This window comes from Oncorhynchus gorbuscha, linkage group LG25 (genome assembly GCF_021184085.1).
Source record: "Oncorhynchus gorbuscha isolate QuinsamMale2020 ecotype Even-year linkage group LG25, OgorEven_v1.0, whole genome shotgun sequence".
Lineage (NCBI taxonomy): Eukaryota > Metazoa > Chordata > Actinopteri > Salmoniformes > Salmonidae > Oncorhynchus > Oncorhynchus gorbuscha.
Window position 1 is genome coordinate 8,745,714 of NC_060197.1, and position 21,199 is coordinate 8,766,912.

Here is a 21,199-nt window from a genome sequence, read left to right on the forward strand (position 1 = left end):
ACACTGAAGACCTATAGGTTCACCACTGTACTAACCTGTCACACTGAAGACCTATAGGTTCACCACTGTACTAACCTGTCACACACTGAAGACCTATAGGTTCACCACTGTACTAACCTGTCACACTGAAGACCTATAGGTTCTCCACTGTACTAACCTGTCACACTGAAGACCTATAGGTTCACCACTGTACTAACCTGTCACACTGAAGACCTATAGGTTCTCCACTGTACTAACCTGTCACACTGAAGACCTATAGGTTCTCCACTGTACTAACCTGTCACACTGAAGACCTATAGGTTCACCACTGTACTAACCTGTCACACACTGAAGACCTATAGGTTCACCACTGTCACACTGAAGACCTATAGGTTCACCACTGTCAAGACTGAAGACCTATAGGTTCTCCACTGTACTAACCTGTCACACACTGAAGACCTATAGGTTCTCCACTGTACTAACCTGTCACACTGAAGACCTATAGGTTCACCACTGTACTAACCTGTCACACACTGAAGACCTATAGGTTCACCACTGTACTAACCTGTCACACTGAAGACCTATAGGTTCACCACTGTCACACACTGAAGACCCATAGGTTCACCACTGTCACACACTGAACCTGGTTCACCACTGTCACACACTGAAGACCTATAGGTTCACCACTGTACCAACCTGTCACACACTGAAGACCTATAGGTTCACCACTGTCACACACTGAAGACCTATAGGTTCACCACTGTCACACACTGAAGACCTATAGGTTCACCACTGTCACACACTGAAGACCTATAGGTTCACCACTGTACTAACCTGTCATACACTGAAGACCTATAGGTTCACCACTGTACTAACCTGTCATACACTGAAGACCTATAGGTTCACCACTGTACTAACCTGTCATACACTGAAGACCTATAGGTTCACCACTGTACTAACCTGTCATACACTGAAGACCTATAGGTTCACCACTGTACTAACCTGTCATACACTGAAGACCTATAGGTTCACCACTGTACTAACCTGTCACACACTGAAGACCTATAGGTTCACCACTGTACCAACCTGTCACACACTGAAGACCTATAGGTTCACCACTGTCACACACTGAAGACCTATAGGTTCACCACTGTACTAACCTGTCACACTGAAGACCTATAGGTTCTCCACTGTACTAACCTGTCACACACTAAAGACCTATAGGTTCACCACTGTCACACACTGAAGACCTATAGGTTCACCACTGTACTAACCTGTCACACACTGAAGACCTATAGGTTCACCACTGTCACACACTGAAGACCTATAGGTTCACCACTGTCACACTGAAGACCTATAGGTTCACCACTGTCACACACTGAAGACCTATAGGTTCACCACTGTACTAACCTGTCACACTGAAGACCTATAGGTTCACCACTGTACTAACCTGTCACACACTGAAGACCTATAGGTTCACCACTGTACTAACCTGTCACACTGAAGACCTATAGGTTCTCCACTGTACTAACCTGTCACACTGAAGACCTATAGGTTCACCACTGTACTAACCTGTCACACTGAAGACCTATAGGTTCACCACTGTACTAACCTGTCACACTGAAGACCTATAGGTTCACCACTGTACTAACCTGTCACACTGAAGACCTATAGGTTCACCACTGTACTAACCTGTCACACACTAAAGACCTATAGGTTCACCACTGTACTAACCTGTCACACACTGAAGACCTATAGGTTCACCACTGTACTAACCTGTCACACACTGAAGACCTATAGGTTCACCACTGTACCAACCTGTCACACACTGAAGACCTATAGGTTCACCACTGTCACACACTGAAGACCTATAGGTTCACCACTGTACTAACCTGTCATACACTGAAGACCTATAGGTTCACCACTGTACTAACCTGTCACACACTGAAGACCTATAGGTTCACCACTGTCACACACTGAAGACCTATAGGTTCACCACTGTACTAACCTGTCACACTGAAGACCTATAGGTTCACCACTGTACTAACCTGTCACACACTGAAGACCTATAGGTTCACCACTGTACTAACCTGTCACACTGAAGACCTATAGGTTCTCCACTGTACTAACCTGTCACACTGAAGACCTATAGGTTCACCACTGTACTAACCTGTCACACTGAAGACCTATAGGTTCTCCACTGTACTAACCTGTCACACTGAAGACCTATAGGTTCTCCACTGTACTAACCTGTCACACTGAAGACCTATAGGTTCACCACTGTACTAACCTGTCACACACTGAAGACCTATAGGTTCACCACTGTCACACTGAAGACCTATAGGTTCACCACTGTCACACTGAAGACCTATAGGTTCTCCACTGTACTAACCTGTCACACACTGAAGACCTATAGGTTCTCCACTGTACTAACCTGTCACACTGAAGACCTATAGGTTCACCACTGTACTAACCTGTCACACACTGAAGACCTATAGGTTCACCACTGTACTAACCTGTCACACTGAAGACCTATAGGTTCTCCACTGTACTAACCTGTCACACTGAAGACCTATAGGTTCTCCACTGTACTAACCTGTCACACTGAAGACCTATAGGTTCACCACTGTACTAACCTGTCACACTGAAGACCTATAGGTTCACCACTGTACTAACCTGTCACACTGAAGACCTATAGGTTCACCACTGTACTAACCTGTCACACACTAAAGACCTATAGGTTCACCACTGTACTAACCTGTCACACACTGAAGATCTATAGGTTCACCACTGTACTAACCTGTCACACACTGAAGACCTATAGGTTCACCACTGTACCAACCTGTCACACACTGAAGACCTATAGGTTCACCACTGTCACACACTGAAGACCTATAGGTTCACCACTGTACTAACCTGTCATACACTGAAGACCTATAGGTTCACCACTGTACTAACCTGTCACACACTGAAGACCTATAGGTTCACCACTGTCACACACTGAAGACCTATAGGTTCACCACTGTACTAACCTGTCACACTGAAGACCTATAGGTTCACCACTGTACTAACCTGTCACACACTGAAGACCTATAGGTTCACCACTGTACTAACCTGTCACACTGAAGACCTATAGGTTCTCCACTGTACTAACCTGTCACACTGAAGACCTATAGGTTCACCACTGTACTAACCTGTCACACTGAAGACCTATAGGTTCTCCACTGTACTAACCTGTCACACTGAAGACCTATAGGTTCTCCACTGTACTAACCTGTCACACTGAAGACCTATAGGTTCACCACTGTACTAACCTGTCACACACTGAAGACCTATAGGTTCACCACTGTCACACTGAAGACCTATAGGTTCACCACTGTCACACACTGAAGACCTATAGGTTCTCCACTGTACTAACCTGTCACACACTGAAGACCTATAGGTTCTCCACTGTACTAACCTGTCACACTGAAGACCTATAGGTTCACCACTGTACTAACCTGTCACACACTGAAGACCTATAGGTTCACCACTGTACTAACCTGTCACACTGAAGACCTATAGGTTCACCACTGTACTAACCTGTCACACTGAAGACCTATAGGTTCTCCACTGTACTAACCTGTCACACTGAAGACCTATAGGTTCACCACTGTACTAACCTGTCACACTGAAGACCTATAGGTTCTCCACTGTACTAACCTGTCACTCACTGAAGACCTATAGGTTCTCCACTGTACTAACCTGTCACACTGAAGACCTATAGGTTCTCCACTGTACTAACCTGTCACTCACTGAAGACCTATAGGTTCTCCACTGTACTAACCTGTCACTCACTGAAGACCTATAGGTTCTCCACTGTACTAACCTGTCACACTGAAGACCTATAGGTTCACCACTGTCACACACTGAAGACCTATAGGTTCTCCACTGTACTAACCTGTCACACTGAAGACCTATAGGTTCTCCACTGTACTAACCTGTCACTCACTGAAGACCTATAGGTTCTCCACTGTACTAACCTGTCACACTGAAGACCTATAGGTTCTCCACTGTACTAACCTGTCACTCACTGAAGACCTATAGGTTCTCCACTGTACTAACCTGTCACTCACTGAAGACTTATAGGTTCTCCACTGTACTAACCTGTCACACACTGAAGACCTATAGGTTCACCACTGTACTAACCTGTCACTCACTGAAGACCTATAGGTTCACCACTGTCACACACTGAAGACCTATAGGTTCACCACTGTACTAACCTGTCACACACTGAAGACCTATAGGTTCACCACCGTACTAACCTGTCACACACTGAAGACCTATAGGTTCACCACTGTACTAACCTGTCACTCACTGAAGACCTATAGGTTCACCACTGTACTAACCTGTCACTCACTGAAGACCTATAGGTTCACCACTGTACTAACCTGTCACACACTGAAGACCTATAGGTTCACCACTGTACTAACCTGTCACACTGAAGACCTATAGGTTCACCACTGTACTAACCTGTCACACTGAAGACCTATAGGTTCACCACTGTACTAACCTGTCACACTGAAGACCTATAGGTTCACACACTGAAGACCTATAGGTTCTCCACTGTACTAACCTGTCACACTGAAGACCTATAGGTTCTCCACTGTACTAACCTGTCACACTGAAGACCTATAGGTTCTCCACTGTACTAACCTGTCACACTGAAGACCTATAGGTTCACCACTGTACTAACCTGTCACACTGAAGACCTATAGGTTCACCACTGTCACACTGAAGATCTATAGGTTCACCACTGTACTAACCTGTCACACACTGAAGACCTATAGGTTCACCACTGTCACACTGAAGATCTATAGGTTCACCACTGTACTAACCTGTCACACTGAAGACCTATAGGTTCTCCACTGTACTAACCTGTCACACACTAAAGACCTATAGGTTCACCACTGTACTAACCTGTCACACTGAAGACCTATAGGTTCTCCACTGTACTAACCTGTCATACACTGAAGGCCTATAGGTTCACCACTGTACCAACCTGTCACACACTAAAGACCTATAGGTTCACCACTGTCACACACTGAAGACCTATAGGTTCACCACTGTACTAACCTGTCACACACTAAAGACCTATAGGTTCACCACTGTACTAACCTGTCACACTGAAGACCTATAGGTTCACCACTGTACTAACCTGTCACACTGAAGACCTATAGGTTCACCACTGTCACACACTGAAGACCTATAGGTTCACCACTGTACTAACCTGTCACACTGAAGACCTATAGGTTCACCACTGTACTAACCTGTCACACTGAAGACCTATAGGTTCACCACTGTACTAACCAGTCACACTGAAGACCTATAGGTTCACCACTCTACTAACCTGTCACACTGAAGACCTATAGGTTCAGCACTGTCACACACTAAAGACCTATAGGTTCACCACTGTACTAACCTGTCACACACTAAAGAACTATAGGTTCACCACTGTACTAACCTGTCACACACTAAAGAACTATAGGTTCACCACTGTACTAACCTGACACACTGAAGACCTATAGGTTCACCACTGTACTAACCTGTCACACACTGAAGACTTATAGGTTCACAACTCTACTAACTTGTCACACTGAAGACCTATAGGTTCACCACTGTCACACACTAAAGACCTATAGGTTCACCACTGTACCAACCTGTCACACACTAAAGACCTATAGGTTCACCACTGTACCAACCTGTCACACACTAAAGACCTATAGGTTCACCACTGTACCAACCTGTCACACACTAAAGACCTATAGGTTCACCACTGTACCAACCTGTCACACACTAAAGACCTATAGGTTCACCACTGTACTAACCTGTCACACTGAAGACCTATAGGTTCACCACTGTACTAACCTGTCACACACTAAACACCTATAGGTTCACCACTGTACTAACCTGTCACACACTAAAGACCTATAGGTTCACCACTGTACTAACCTGTCACACTGAAGACCTATAGGTTCTCCACTGTACTAACCTGTCACACTGAAGACCTATAGGTTCACCACTGTACTAACCTGTCACACTGAAGACCTATAGGTTCACCACTGTCACACTGAAGACCTATAGGTTCACCACTGTACTAACCTGTCACACACTGAAGACCTATAGGTTCACCACTGTCACACTGAAGATCTATAGGTTCACCACTGTACTAACCTGTCACACTGAAGACCTATAGGTTCTCCACTGTACTAACCTGTCACACACTAAAGACCTATAGGTTCACCACTGTACTAACCTGTCACACTGAAGACCTATAGGTTCTCCACTGTACTAACCTGTCATACACTGAAGGCCTATAGGTTCACCACTGTACCAACCTGTCACACACTAAAGACCTATAGGTTCACCACTGTCACACACTGAAGACCTATAGGTTCACCACTGTACTAACCTGTCACACACTAAAGACCTATAGGTTCACCACTGTACTAACCTGTCACACTGAAGACCTATAGGTTCACCACTGTACTAACCTGTCACACTGAAGACCTATAGGTTCACCACTGTCACACACTGAAGACCTATAGGTTCACCACTGTACTAACCTGTCACACTGAAGACCTATAGGTTCACCACTGTACTAACCTGTCACACTGAAGACCTATAGGTTCACCACTGTACTAACCAGTCACACTGAAGACCTATAGGTTCACCACTCTACTAACCTGTCACACTGAAGACCTATAGGTTCACCACTGTCACACACTAAAGACCTATAGGTTCACCACTGTACTAACCTGTCACACACTAAAGAACTATAGGTTCACCACTGTACTAACCTGACACACTGAAGACCTATAGGTTCACCACTGTACTAACCTGACACACTGAAGACCTATAGGTTCACCACTGTACTAACCTGTCACACACTGAAGACTTATAGGTTCACAACTCTACTAACTTGTCACACTGAAGACCTATAGGTTCACCACTGTCACACACTAAAGACCTATAGGTTCACCACTGTACCAACCTGTCACACACTAAAGACCTATAGGTTCACCACTGTACCAACCTGTCACACACTAAAGACCTATAGGTTCACCACTGTACCAACCTGTCACACACTAAAGACCTATAGGTTCACCACTGTACCAACCTGTCACACACTAAAGACCTATAGGTTCACCACTGTACTATCCTGTCACACTGAAGACCTATAGGTTCACCACTGTACTAACCTGTCACACACTAAACACCTATAGGTTCACCACTGTACTAACCTGTCACACACTAAAGACCTATAGGTTCACCACTGTACTAACCTGTCACACTGAAGACCTATAGGTTCACCACTGTACTAACCTGTCACACTGAAGACCTATAGGTTCACCACTGTACTAACCTGTCACACACTAAAGACCTATAGGTTCACCACTGTACTAACCTGTCACACTGAAGACCTATAGGTTCACCACTGTACTAACCTGTCACACACTAAAGACCTATAGGTTCACCACTGTACTAACCTGTCACACACTAAACACCTATAGGTTCACCACTGTACTAACCTGTCACACACTAACGACCTATAGGTTCACCACTGTACTAACCTGTCACACACTGAAGATCTATAGGTTCACCACTGTACTAACCTGTCACACACTGAAGACCTATAGGTTCACCACTGTACCAACCTGTCACACACTAAAGACCTATAGGTTCACCACTGTCACACACTGAAGACCTATAGGTTCACCACTGTACTAACCTGTCATACACTGAAGACCTATAGGTTCACCACTGTACTAACCTGTCATACACTGAAGACCTATAGGTTCACCACTGTACTAACCTGTCATACACTGAAGACCTATAGGTTCACCACTGTACTAACCTGTCACACACTGAAGACCTATAGGTTCACCACTGTCACACACTGAAGACCTATAGGTTCACCACTGTCACACACTGAAGACCTATAGGTTCACCACTGTCACACACTGAAGACCTATAGGTTCACCACTGTACCAACCTGTCACACACTGAAGACCTATAGGTTCACCACTGTCACACACTGAAGACCTATAGGTTCACCACTGTCACACACTGAAGACCTATAGGTTCACCACTGTCACACACTGAAGACCTATAGGTTCACCACTGTACTAACCTGTCATACACTGAAGACCTATAGGTTCACCACTGTACTAACCTGTCATACACTGAAGACCTATAGGTTCACCACTGTACTAACCTGTCATACACTGAAGACCTATAGGTTCACCACTGTACTAACCTGTCATACACTGAAGACCTATAGGTTCACCACTGTACTAACCTGTCATACACTGAAGACCTATAGGTTCACCACTGTACTAACCTGTCACACACTGAAGACCTATAGGTTCACCACTGTACCAACCTGTCACACACTGAAGACCTATAGGTTCACCACTGTCACACACTAAAGACCTATAGGTTCACCACTGTACTAACCTGTCACACTGAAGACCTATAGGTTCTCCACTGTACTAACCTGTCACACACTAAAGACCTATAGGTTCACCACTGTCACACACTGAAGACCTATAGGTTCACCACTGTACTAACCTGTCACACTGAAGACCTATAGGTTCTCCACTGTACTAACCTGTCACACTGAAGACCTATAGGTTCACCACTGTACTAACCTGTCACACTGAAGACCTATAGGTTCACCACTGTACTAACCTGTCACACTGAAGACCTATAGGTTCACCACTGTACTAACCTGTCACACTGAAGACCTATAGGTTCACCACTGTACTAACCTGTCACACACTAAAGACCTATAGGTTCACCACTGTACTAACCTGTCACACACTGAAGATCTATAGGTTCACCACTGTACTAACCTGTCACACACTGAAGACCTATAGGTTCACCACTGTACCAACCTGTCACACACTAAAGACCTATAGGTTCACCACTGTCACACACTGAAGACCTATAGGTTCACCACTGTACTAACCTGTCATACACTGAAGACCTATAGGTTCACCACTGTACTAACCTGTCACACTGAAGACCTATAGGTTCACCACTGTACTAACCTGTCACACTGAAGACCTATAGGTTCACCACTGTACTAACCTGTCACACACTAAAGACCTATAGGTTCACCACTGTACTAACCTGTCACACTGAAGACCTATAGGTTCACCACTGTACTAACCTGTCACACACTAAAGACCTATAGGTTCACCACTGTACTAACCTGTCACACACTAAACACCTATAGGTTCACCACTGTACTAACCTGTCACACACTAACGACCTATAGGTTCACCACTGTACTAACCTGTCACACACTGAAGATCTATAGGTTCACCACTGTACTAACCTGTCACACACTGAAGACCTATAGGTTCACCACTGTACCAACCTGTCACACACTAAAGACCTATAGGTTCACCACTGTCACACACTGAAGACCTATAGGTTCACCACTGTACTAACCTGTCATACACTGAAGACCTATAGGTTCACCACTGTACTAACCTGTCATACACTGAAGACCTATAGGTTCACCACTGTACTAACCTGTCATACACTGAAGACCTATAGGTTCACCACTGTACTAACCTGTCACACACTGAAGACCTATAGGTTCACCACTGTCACACACTGAAGACCTATAGGTTCACCACTGTACTAACCTGTCACACTGAAGACCTATAGGTTCACCACTGTACTAACCTGTCACACACTGAAGACCTATAGGTTCACCACTGTACTAACCTGTCACACTGAAGACCTATAGGTTCTCCACTGTACTAACCTGTCACACTGAAGACCTATAGGTTCACCACTGTACTAACCTGTCACACTGAAGACCTATAGGTTCACCACTGTACTAACCTGTCACACTGAAGACCTATAGGTTCACCACTGTACTAACCTGTCACACTGAAGACCTATAGGTTCACCACTGTACTAACCTGTCACACACTAAAGACCTATAGGTTCACCACTGTACTAACCTGTCACACACTGAAGATCTATAGGTTCACCACTGTACTAACCTGTCACACACTGAAGACCTATAGGTTCACCACTGTACCAACCTGTCACACACTAAAGACCTATAGGTTCACCACTGTCACACACTGAAGACCTATAGGTTCACCACTGTACTAACCTGTCATACACTGAAGACCTATAGGTTCACCACTGTACTAACCTGTCACACACTGAAGACCTATAGGTTCACCACTGTCACACACTGAAGACCTATAGGTTCACCACTGTACTAACCTGTCACACTGAAGACCTATAGGTTCACCACTGTACTAACCTGTCACACACTGAAGACCTATAGGTTCACCACTGTACTAACCTGTCACACTGAAGACCTATAGGTTCTCCACTGTACTAACCTGTCACACTGAAGACCTATAGGTTCTCCACTGTACTAACCTGTCACACTGAAGACCTATAGGTTCACCACTGTACTAACCAGTCACACACTGAAGACCTATAGGTTCACCACTGTACTAACCTGTCACACACTGAAGATCTATAGGTTCACCACTGTACTAACCTGTCACACACTGAAGACCTATAGGTTCACCACTGTACCAACCTGTCACACACTGAAGATCTATAGGTTCTCCTCTGTCACACACTGAAGATCTATAGGTTCTCCACTGTCACACACTGAAGATCTATAGGTTCTCCACTGTCACACACTGAAGACCTATAGGTTCACCACTGTACCAACCTGTCACACACTGAAGATCTATAGGTTCTCCTCTGTCACACACTGAAGATCTATAGGTTCTCCACTGTCACACACTGAAGACCTATAGGTTCACCACTGTCACACACTGAAGACCTATAGGTTCACCACTGTACTAACCTGTCACTCACTGAAGACCTATAGGTTCTCCACTGTACTAACCTGTCACTCACTGAAGACCTATAGGTTCACCACTGTACTAACCTGTCACTCACTGAAGACCTATAGGTTCACCACTACACAAATATGTCTATAATAGATATGGCGGCTGTTAAGAGACTGTATTAATGTATTAAGAAATGAGTGTATATATTTGGCCTGGTGGTTTTACTTTCTGACTGAATGGAAGCTGATAATTAGGAGTTTTTTACTCCACTGGTCTCGGAGAAAAAGTATGAGTCCTCACTGTCCGAGACAGATTCAAGACCGAGTACAAATGGATCTGACACAGAAACAAGACCGAGACACTCAATATGTGAGTTCACTGAGTGTACTGTGAATAGCCTACTGCTCTCTCAACATTTATATGAAGGCCAACAAGGCATAAAACACACCACACACACTACACTAGAGATACACACACATGCAGGCATGCACAAAACACACAGAGGAGAAAGAAAATATCCACACACACAAAACGCAGAGAGAGGGGAGGGGGGAGTAGAGAGCAGCCAGTGAGAGGAATAGAGATTAGAAGAGAGACGGTGTTCATAAATGCTTTATATCTACTGAAGGAGCCTCATACTGTCAATAACAACATCCACAAGTCCACACCATCATATTAGACAGAGAGAGGGAAGGGGGGAGTAGAGATTAGGAGAGAGACGGTGTTCATAAATGCTTTATATCTACTGAAGGAGCCTCATACTGTCAATAACAACATCCACAAGTCCACACCATCATATTAGACAGAGAGAGGGGAGGGGGGAGTAGAGAGCAGCCAGTGAGAGGAATAGAGTTTAGGAGAGAGACGGTGTTCATAAATGCTTTATATCTACTGAAGGAGCCTCATACTGTCAATAACAACATCCACAAGTCCACGCCATCATATTAGACAGAGAGAGGGGAGGGGGGAGTAGAGAGCAGCCAGTGAGAGGAATAGAGTTTAGGAGAGAGACGGTGTTCATAAATGCTTTATATCTACTGAAGGAGCCTCATACTGTCAATAACAACATCCACAAGTCCACACCATCATATTAGACAGAGAGAGGGGAGGGGGGGGAGTAGAGAGCAGCCAGTGAGAGGAATAGAGATTAGGAGAGAGACGTTGTTCATAAATGCTTTATATCTACTGAAGGAGCCTTTTGACTGCACAAAAAACCTGTGCCCTTCTCATACTGTCAATAACAACATCCACAAGTCCACACCATCATATTAGACAGAGAGAGGTGGGTAGAGAGAGGTGGGTAGAGAGAGGTGGGTAGAGGAAAAATAAAAGGGATGAGAGAGAAGACAGGGATGAAGAGGCACGGATGGATGGAGAGGGGTATGAGAAGAGAGGACTGGCATGGAGGGAGGGGTGAAAAAGAGCAGAACAATTTCGTCAGATTGCCGATTGATTGCAGCCGACGAGGAACAGAATGTTAGCATGGTTTATTAACAGAGAGTAGAAAGAGTAGAGAGCAATAAAGATGGAGGGAGAGAGAGGAATGAAAAGCACTCTTCTGGTTGTGCAGAGCTAGATGGAGGAGATGAATGGGAGGGGGGGGGGTTATAGACCACTCTACACCAGGTCCCTGCACTCTTCACTGGGCCCCAGCACCCAGGAAGAACCCCTTCACCCCCGTGACCCCAGGGCTCCACTCAGCCTCTGACCCACATTAATTAACTCTGCTGCTGCAATTACTGACCACACCACCCTCTGGTTAGAGTGACTACACGGGAGAACACTATACTCTGTGTGTGAGTGTGTGTGAGAGAGAGAGAGAGAGAGAGAGAGGGAGAGTGAGAGACGGGAGAGACAGAAATAGATCATACTCAATAAAGCAGGAGAGGAGTGGATTGATAGAGGGGGAAGAGAGTGAGAGACGGGGGTTGGGAGGTACAATCAACCATTACATTTAGTGGCCTGTGTTGAAGAGAGTGAGAGACGGGGGTTGGGAGGTACAATCAACCATTACATTTAGTGGCCTGTGTTGAAGAGAGTGAGAGACAATCAACCATAGGGGTTGGGAGGTACAATCAACGTGAGAGACATTGGGAGGTACATTTAGTGGCCTGTGTTGAAGAGAGACTGGGGTTGGAGACAATCAACCATAGGGGTTGGGAGGTTGGGAGGTACAACAACCATAGTGGCCTGTGTTGAAGAGAGTGAGAGACGGGGGTTGGGAGGTACATTCAGCCATAGTGGCCTGTGTTGAAGAGAGTGAGAGACGGGGGTTGGGAGGTACAACCATAGTGGCCTGTGTTGAAGAGCGTGAGAGACGGGGGTTGGGAGGTACATTCAGCCATAGTGGCCTGTGTTGAAGAGCGTGAGAGACTGGGGTTGGGAGGTACATTCAGCCATAGTGGCCTGTGTTGAAGAGAGTGAGAGACGGGGGTTGGGAGGTACATTCAGCCATAGTGGCCTGTGTTGAGAAGATTGGATCTTTGACAATATCTCCTTATGTTCACTGTACCTTCAGACCAGATTAGGACACACAGCACTTTACACTTTACAAATCCACCACAACTAACTGTGGAAAAACGGCTCCAAATTAAATCCTCAAAATGCTGTTTCCTGGCTAACCCTGAACACACTGAGTAGGCTTCCAGCACTGCACTGCTCTCCTATCCAGGCAACTAGCTTCACCACTGAGGCATGCCAATACACCCCCCCGTTGTAAAATCCACCTGCAGTCGCTCACTAATTGGACTTGGGTAGACAGCTAACAAAGCGCATGTCTTGTTATGGCAATCTAATTGGCTGTGCTGCTTTAGGAAAGAATGAAATAAATCAGTGTTCTGACTCAGGTCGGCCCGGTCTCTACTGAATCCATTAGAGGAGATAATTGTGTTGGGAGGCAAAGCGTTTGCCCAGCGTTGCCTCAGCGTTGTGAGAGAATGCGGTTGAATTAGAATTGTAACGGTGAATGTGTGCCACTGGAGAGCTGGATGCCCCTGGATACTACAGTGGGAAACCCCAGAGTGGATGTACATGGAGAGTGGTGATGGAGAATCAGATACTGTGAGCTATTATTATATTCCAGCGTGTGTGTTGCTGATATGAAAAGTCGTTCTTTCAGACACCATGTCGGGAGAATTGTGCAGCATATACAACTTGCTAATGAAGACATTACACCCATTTTGTGTGTGTGTGTGTGTGTGTGTGTGTGTGTGTGTGTGTGTGTGTGTGTGTGTGTGTGTGTGTGCGCGCGCACGCACGCACATGCTGTGCCTCTGTACCCAGGAGGACAGGTGCGATCATTAAGATGAATGACAAAGTATGTCCCCTGCCAACACACACACACACACACACACACACACACACACACACACACACACACACACACACACACACACACACACACACACACACACACACACACACACACACACACACACACACACACCCGGCTAGACAACAGACGCAAACAAACCTGGGATGCAAACTCTTGGAGAGAGAGGAGGACTGTCTTTGTTTACCCCTCTGGCTCTCTCTTCTCCCTCTCTCATCCCCCTCTCATCCCCCTCTCTCAGTGCTAAATCAAATTCTCTCTCGCTCTCTCCACTCATCTGTTTATTGACTCTTAACACATTAAAGCAACAGCAGCCAAACTAAACTGTCCAAACTGCACTGGCCAGCGTTCACCCAGGCACACACAGCATCCATCAGATAGTCCAGGCCTGGGACCAGACTCAACTCAACTAGCAGTTGCCCTTCCTGCAGAATAACCATCTAAAGACAACCAGACCACTCAGACGGGAAACACTGTCTACGAACTCACTGGTGTTAAATGCATTCATTGTGCCATCTTTACATGAAAAATATATGAATACATGTTCTCGAAGCATCAGTGACAGTATGTGTAAGGAGGAATGTGTGTATCAACTGGCAATGTGGATCTACCATCAATAGATTAGAGAAGAATGGAGAGAGTAGTCAAGAGAGAAGGAGAGCTGTTGACCCGGCCTCTGGATCACCAAGGCCGACGTAGCACACTCCCTCAACCATCTAACTGAGACCACTCTGAAAATATGGTCATTCATTTAAGCTAAACAGACAGGGGGACAGTTTCCTTGACACCAATGAAATGGGAATTGGCTCCTGTGCAACTGTGGAGCCGAGGGGGGCCATTGCGGCTCCACCGTGTGAGAGGGCTCTGACAAGGCCATGTCGCGCTAGAGAGTGCTTACTTAACGACGAGAAAACAACGGCGCCTAAAGCCTGGGAATATACAAACCTAGACAGAGCTCTGTCAAACAGCCAATTTCCTGTTCAATCCAATCCTCCATTTTACAGGCCAGAGAAAGAGAGAGAGCGAGAGATTGTTGAGTGTTTACAGTCTCAAGGAAGAGATGAGAGGCTGTTCTCCCTACTTAAAGTAAAGTGTCTACGAGTGACACTCTCCCACACTTTGACTCATCAACCAGAGAAATCAGAGCGACTCAAGGGCTTAGCGACAGAGGAAGACACAATGGAGGAAGAAAGGAGAGGCTGATGAGAGCAAAGTATTGGCCTCATCCGCTACGGAGAAACAAAGAGGAAGAGAAGTCATCCAGAGGTTAGGGACACAGACAGAGGAGGAGATATGGAGCGGGAGAAAGGGAGAGCGAGAGAGACACACAAGCATGAACACACTCAGACACACACACGTACAAACACATGACAGTGAGCTTAGGCCGAATGATTTGATTTAGGCGTGTCCCTGTCTCCTCTTGGCAGACTGGTGAATTGCTGTGCCAAGGCTTGTGGGAATTTGTGACTCAGAAAGAGAGAGAGAGGGATGGAGAGAGAGATGAGGAGGGAAAAGAGAGAGCAAAACAGAGAGATGCTGTGGGGACGAGGAGGTGAGGGAAAGCGCTTGCGCCTTCTCTTCCATTCTTCCTTTTTCATTTCTTTATTTAGTGAAGATAAATAAAATATGACATTAACAGGTGTGTGTCTGCAGTGGCCCTTACCAAAATCTCCTCTCTCTCCGTCTCCCTCTCCCCCATACATCTTCCATCCGCCTACTCCCACTGTCTCCTCAAGCTGCCTGTCATCACAGTGCATTCTGTTGTCTCACTCTCGCTCCCTGTGTTTGATGTGTGTCTGCTAATGTGGCAGCAGCATTGTCTCATTGTCGGCTCTGCTGCCTCTTTTGTTTTCTCTCCGACTTGACAAGTTCATCAGGAAAAGGCGGATGAGATGAACATGTATATATTAGTTGTGTTTTGTGTCAAAGACACAGTTTCAGAGAAATATCAGGCTGGAATTGATACATGTGTACTGTACAGTATGCCTTTGTGTTCATTGCTTGCTTGTGTATTGTGTAGGATTGCATAAGCAGTGAGTGGGTGATTCTCCATCTTAACTTTGTTCGGCTGAGCGCTCTGGCTGTTGTGTGTGTGTGTGTGTGTGTGTGTGTGTGTGTGTGTGTGTGTGTGTGTGTGTGTGTGTGTGTGTGTGTGTGTGTGTGTGTGTGTGTGTGTGTGTGTGTGTGTGTGTGTGTGTGTGTGTGTGTGTGTGTGTGTGTGTGTGACTGTCTCTCTGCCATACCTTTGCTCTGTGGAGGGTTCTGGCTGCGGTCTCGGAGGATGTTGATCTGATAGACGGCGCCGTAGGGCTCAAACAGCTCCTTCAGCTCCTTCTCTGACCAGGAGCGAGGGATCTGGCCCACGAACATCTTGATGGCGTCTGGGTCGGGCTGGTCCGAATGCTCCAACGCACCGTTCATCTTCCCGGCCGTGCCGTTACTGAAAGGAGAACACAGGGGGGTGCTAGGTTACATAACAGATCATAGAAGCTACACTACCGTTCAAACGTTTTGGGTCACTGAGAAATGTCATTTTTTTGCCCACTAAAATAACATCAAATTGATCAAAAATACAGTGTAGACATTGTTAATGTTGTAAATTACTTTTGTAGCTGGAAACGGCGTACAGAGGCCCATTATCGGCAACCGTCACTCCTGTGTTCCAATGGCACGTTGTGTTAGCTAATCCAAGTTTATCATTTTGAAAGGCTAATTGATCGTTAGAAAACCCTTTTGCAAATATGTTAACACACCTGAAAACTGTTGTTCTGATTAAAGAAGCAATACAACTGGCCTTCTTTAGACTAGTTGAGTATCTGGAGCATCAGCATTTGTGGGTTCGATTACAGGCTCAAAATTGCCAGAAATAAATAACTTTCTTCTGAAACTCGTCAGTCTATTCTTGTTCTGAGAAATGAAGGCTATTCCATGCGAGAAATTGCCAAGAAACTGAAGATCTCGTACAATGCTTGTGTACTACTCCCTTCACAGAACAGTGCAAACTGCCTCTAAGCAGAATATAAAGAGGAGTGGGAGGCCCCGGTGCACAACTGAGCAAGAGGACAAGTACATCAGAGTGTCTAGTTTGAGAAACAGACGCCTCACAAGTCCTCAACTGGCAGCTAAACTTGGATTAGCTAACACAACGTGCCATTGGAACACAGGAGTGATGGTTGCTGATAATGGGCCTCTGTACACATATGTAGATATTCCATTAAAAAAATCAGCCGTTTCCAGCTACATTAGTAATTTACAACATTAACAATGTCTACACTGTATTTCTGATCAATTTGATGATTGTTTAATGGACGAAAAATTTGCTTCTCTTTCAAAAACAAGGACATTTCCCAGTGACTCCAAACTTTTGACCGGCAGTGTACACCTGACATGACATGGAAGATGTGAAAGTACACAGTATTGACATTCTCAGGAAGATGGGAAGGAGAGGTCCACTGGGGTAGCAGCTGGTTCAAGGCTGGGTTCACTGTGCAGCCTGTAATGTTCCATTTATGCCCCCCCCACGCACACACACAATGTATTTTTTTATAAACATCCCGCACCTTGAAAATACATCTTGGAGAACATACATCCACTATTGGACGTCAAGATATCACCTCGCCATTTGCGAGACACTTTAGAACAAAATCATTCTATTAATGAAATTGCGTGGTGTCGGGATGGAGAAGATTCATCCATCAGTAGGTGACTTTGACAACACATTACTCCAAAGAGAAGCCATGTGATTCTATACATCCAATGATCTATCCACACGGTTTAAACAAGGAATTCGACTCCACCTTCTTCCTATAAGCCACATTGAGACTGTTACACAAGCACGCTGTTCCAAATCAGATGTTGCATATCGTTTAATGAGGTTGGCCCCACATATTTATGAACGTCTGTGCCTGATGTCCTTCGCGGTGGACTGTCACATTAATTGATGTGACGTATTTAGGGGAGTGGACACCTGCGGCGATTGATTGGTGAGTTGTTCTTCGTGCCCTCTCCCGTCCCCTATAATTCTGTCTCTCTTTGTGACTAATATATATACAGGTAGACCAGAAGGGCTCTGATTGGCAGATGAGGTACAACCCTGATTGGAGGCACCTGCTGCTCATCTGTTGATTTGACCTACACAATGAAGGCTGTAAAGCTGAAGCGTCTGTGTGCGTTATCCCTGACCTACACAATGAAGAAGGCTGTAAAGCTGAAGCGTCTGTGTGCGTTATCCCTGACCTACACAATGAAGAACGCTGTAAAGCTGAAGTGTCTGTGTGAGTTATCCCTGACCTACACAATGAAGAAGGGTGTAAAGCTGAAGCGTCTGTGTGAGTTATCCCTGACCTACACAATGAAGAAGGCTGTAAAGCTGAAGCGTCTGTGTGCGTTATCCCTGACCTACACAATGAAGAACGCTGTAAAGCTGAAGCGTCTGTGTGCGTTATCCCTGACCTACACAATGAAGAAGGCTGTAAAGCTGAAGCGTCTGTGTGCGTTATCCCTGACCTACACAATGAAGAAGGCTGTAAAGCTGAAGCGTCTGTGTGCGTTATCCCTGACCTACACAATGAAGAAGGGTGTAAAGCTGAAGCCTCTGTGTGCGTTATCCCTGACCTACACAATGAAGAAGGCTGTAAAGCTGAAGCGTCTGTGTGCGTTATCCCTGACCTACACAATGAAGAAGGCTGTAAAGCTGAAGCGTCTGTGTGCGTTATCCCTGACCTACACAATGAAGAAGGCTGTAAAGCTGAAGCATCTGTGTGAGTTATCCCTGACCTACACAATGAAGAAGGCTGTAAAGCTGAAGCGTCTGTGTGCGTTATCCCTGACCTACACAATGAAGAAGGCTGTAAAGCTGAAGCGTCTGTGTGAGTTATCCCTGACCTACACAATGAAGAAGGCTGTAAAGCTGAAGCGTCTGTGTGCGTTATCCCTGACCTACACAATGAAGAAGGCTGTAAAGCTGAAGCTGTGTGCGTTATCCCTGACCTACACAATGAAGAAGGCTGTAAAGCTGAAGCGTCTGTGTGCGTTATCCCTGACCTACACAATGAAGAAGGCTGTAAAGCTGAAGCGTCTGTGTGCGTTATCCCTGACCTACACAATGAAGAAGGGTGTAAAGCTGAAGCGTCTGTGTGCGTTATCCCTGAAGCAGTGAAACATTTAAAACCTTGAATAACGAAGTAAGCTTTACAAAACATATATATTTTTGGGGTGCGATTATACCTCTTTGTTCAGCTCAAAATGATAAGCAGCACAATCCCTAGTAAGGGGAGCTTCCGTACATACATTATTTAATCCACATAACATGATTTCAAGAAAACACAATTCCCTCGGAGCAAGTAGGCCAACACTCCACTATAAAAGTACAAGATAAAAGAGGACAGCAACACCAGGGAATGTGTGGGTCTGTTTTTTGGTTTTGCTATCCTTGTGGGGGCCAGAAGTCCTCACAAGGAATGTAAAAAAAACAAGGACAATTTAGACAAGTGGGGACATTTCGCCGGTCCCCACAATGACAAATGGTTAGGTTTAGGGTCACAATTAGGGTTAGGTTTGGAATTAGAGTTAGGGGTTAGGGGTTAAGGTTAGGGAAAATAGGATTTTGAATGGGAATCAATTGTTTGATCCCCACATTGATAGTAAAACCAATGTGTGTGTGTGTGGTGATGAGCTGAGTGTTGTAGTGTTCATGCAGGTCTGGCTCACTCTGTAGAAGGGACTTAGTCTGCTGAGTGCTGAGGGCCTGGACTGTGTTACAAAACACTACATGACATGGTACCATAACACACACACAATATACTGTTAAAAACACTACATGACATGGTACCATAACACACACACACCATACACTGTTACAAAACACTACATGACATGGTACCATAACACACACACACCATACACTGTTACAAAACACTACATGACATGGTACCATAACACACACACACCATACACTGTTAAAAACACTACATGACATGGTACCATAACACACACACAATATACTGTTAAAAACACTACATGACATGGTACCATAACACACACACACCATACACTGTTACAAAACACTACATGACATGGTACCATAACACACACACACCATACACTGTTACAAAACACTACATGACATGGTACCATAACACACACACACCATACACTGTTAAGTCAGTTCATGTTTCTAAGTCTCTGTAACCTTTCCTCTTCTTTCTCTCTGCTCACGTCGTCCATGTCACGAATCACATTCAATAGTCCTAGTGTGTGTCAAATAAAAACGCAAACTTGGCAAGCTTTTTAAAAGAGAAAATGTGCAATGTACACACACACACACACACACACACACACACACACACACACACACACACACACACACACACACACACACACACACACACACACACACACACACACACACACACACACACACACACACACACACACACACACACACACACACACACACGACTCCCTGAGGGAACAATCTGGGATCACAATGGCTTGTTTTACATCTTAACGATTTCTCTAAAAAGTCCGCCAGCCTCGAACAATCAGCACAGTTGCCATTGATCCCAGGGCCAGCTGCATGAATAGGGCTGGAACGTACCAGCACACACACAGTCTCAGTCTCCACTTCAGCCTGTGGTGCCACGGAACCAGACTACAAACCCAAACTAAACAAGCTAAAGTCCATGTGCTGCTTTTATCGCTCTACTTTCCCTGTTGTTATTCTCCACAGGAGAAAGGAGAGAGCATTATCTTGAGAGGCAGAAACAAAACAAGCCCAAATCCCTTGCTTGGTTAGCTGACAGGCGTAATACCACTCTATAAAGCTCAGGAGGAGAGAGAGAAAAGGAGGGAGGGAATCAAAAAGTGAAGAAGTGAGAAGGAAGAGAGAATAAAAAGAGAGAACGAGGGATGGAGGGATGGAGGGAGAACATACAGACCTTTGAACACGGCCCATCCATCTCCTGCAGAAAGAGCCCAGGCGTTCGGCAGAGACGCCCAA

At 45.4% G+C, this 21,199-nt stretch overlaps 1 protein-coding gene across 1 annotated transcript in view; it reads right to left on the bottom strand.

Moving 5' to 3' along the window:
- The window catches only part of LOC124013738 (CUGBP Elav-like family member 2), a 210,717-nt gene that overhangs the window by 98,708 nt on the left and 90,810 nt on the right, over positions 1 to 21,199 (bottom strand). Inside the window, exon 2 of the mRNA XM_046328201.1 lies at positions 16,443 to 16,639. Within this exon, the coding sequence (XP_046184157.1) occupies positions 16,443 to 16,639 (197 nt within the window). The remainder of the gene's footprint in view (positions 1 to 16,442; positions 16,640 to 21,199) is intronic.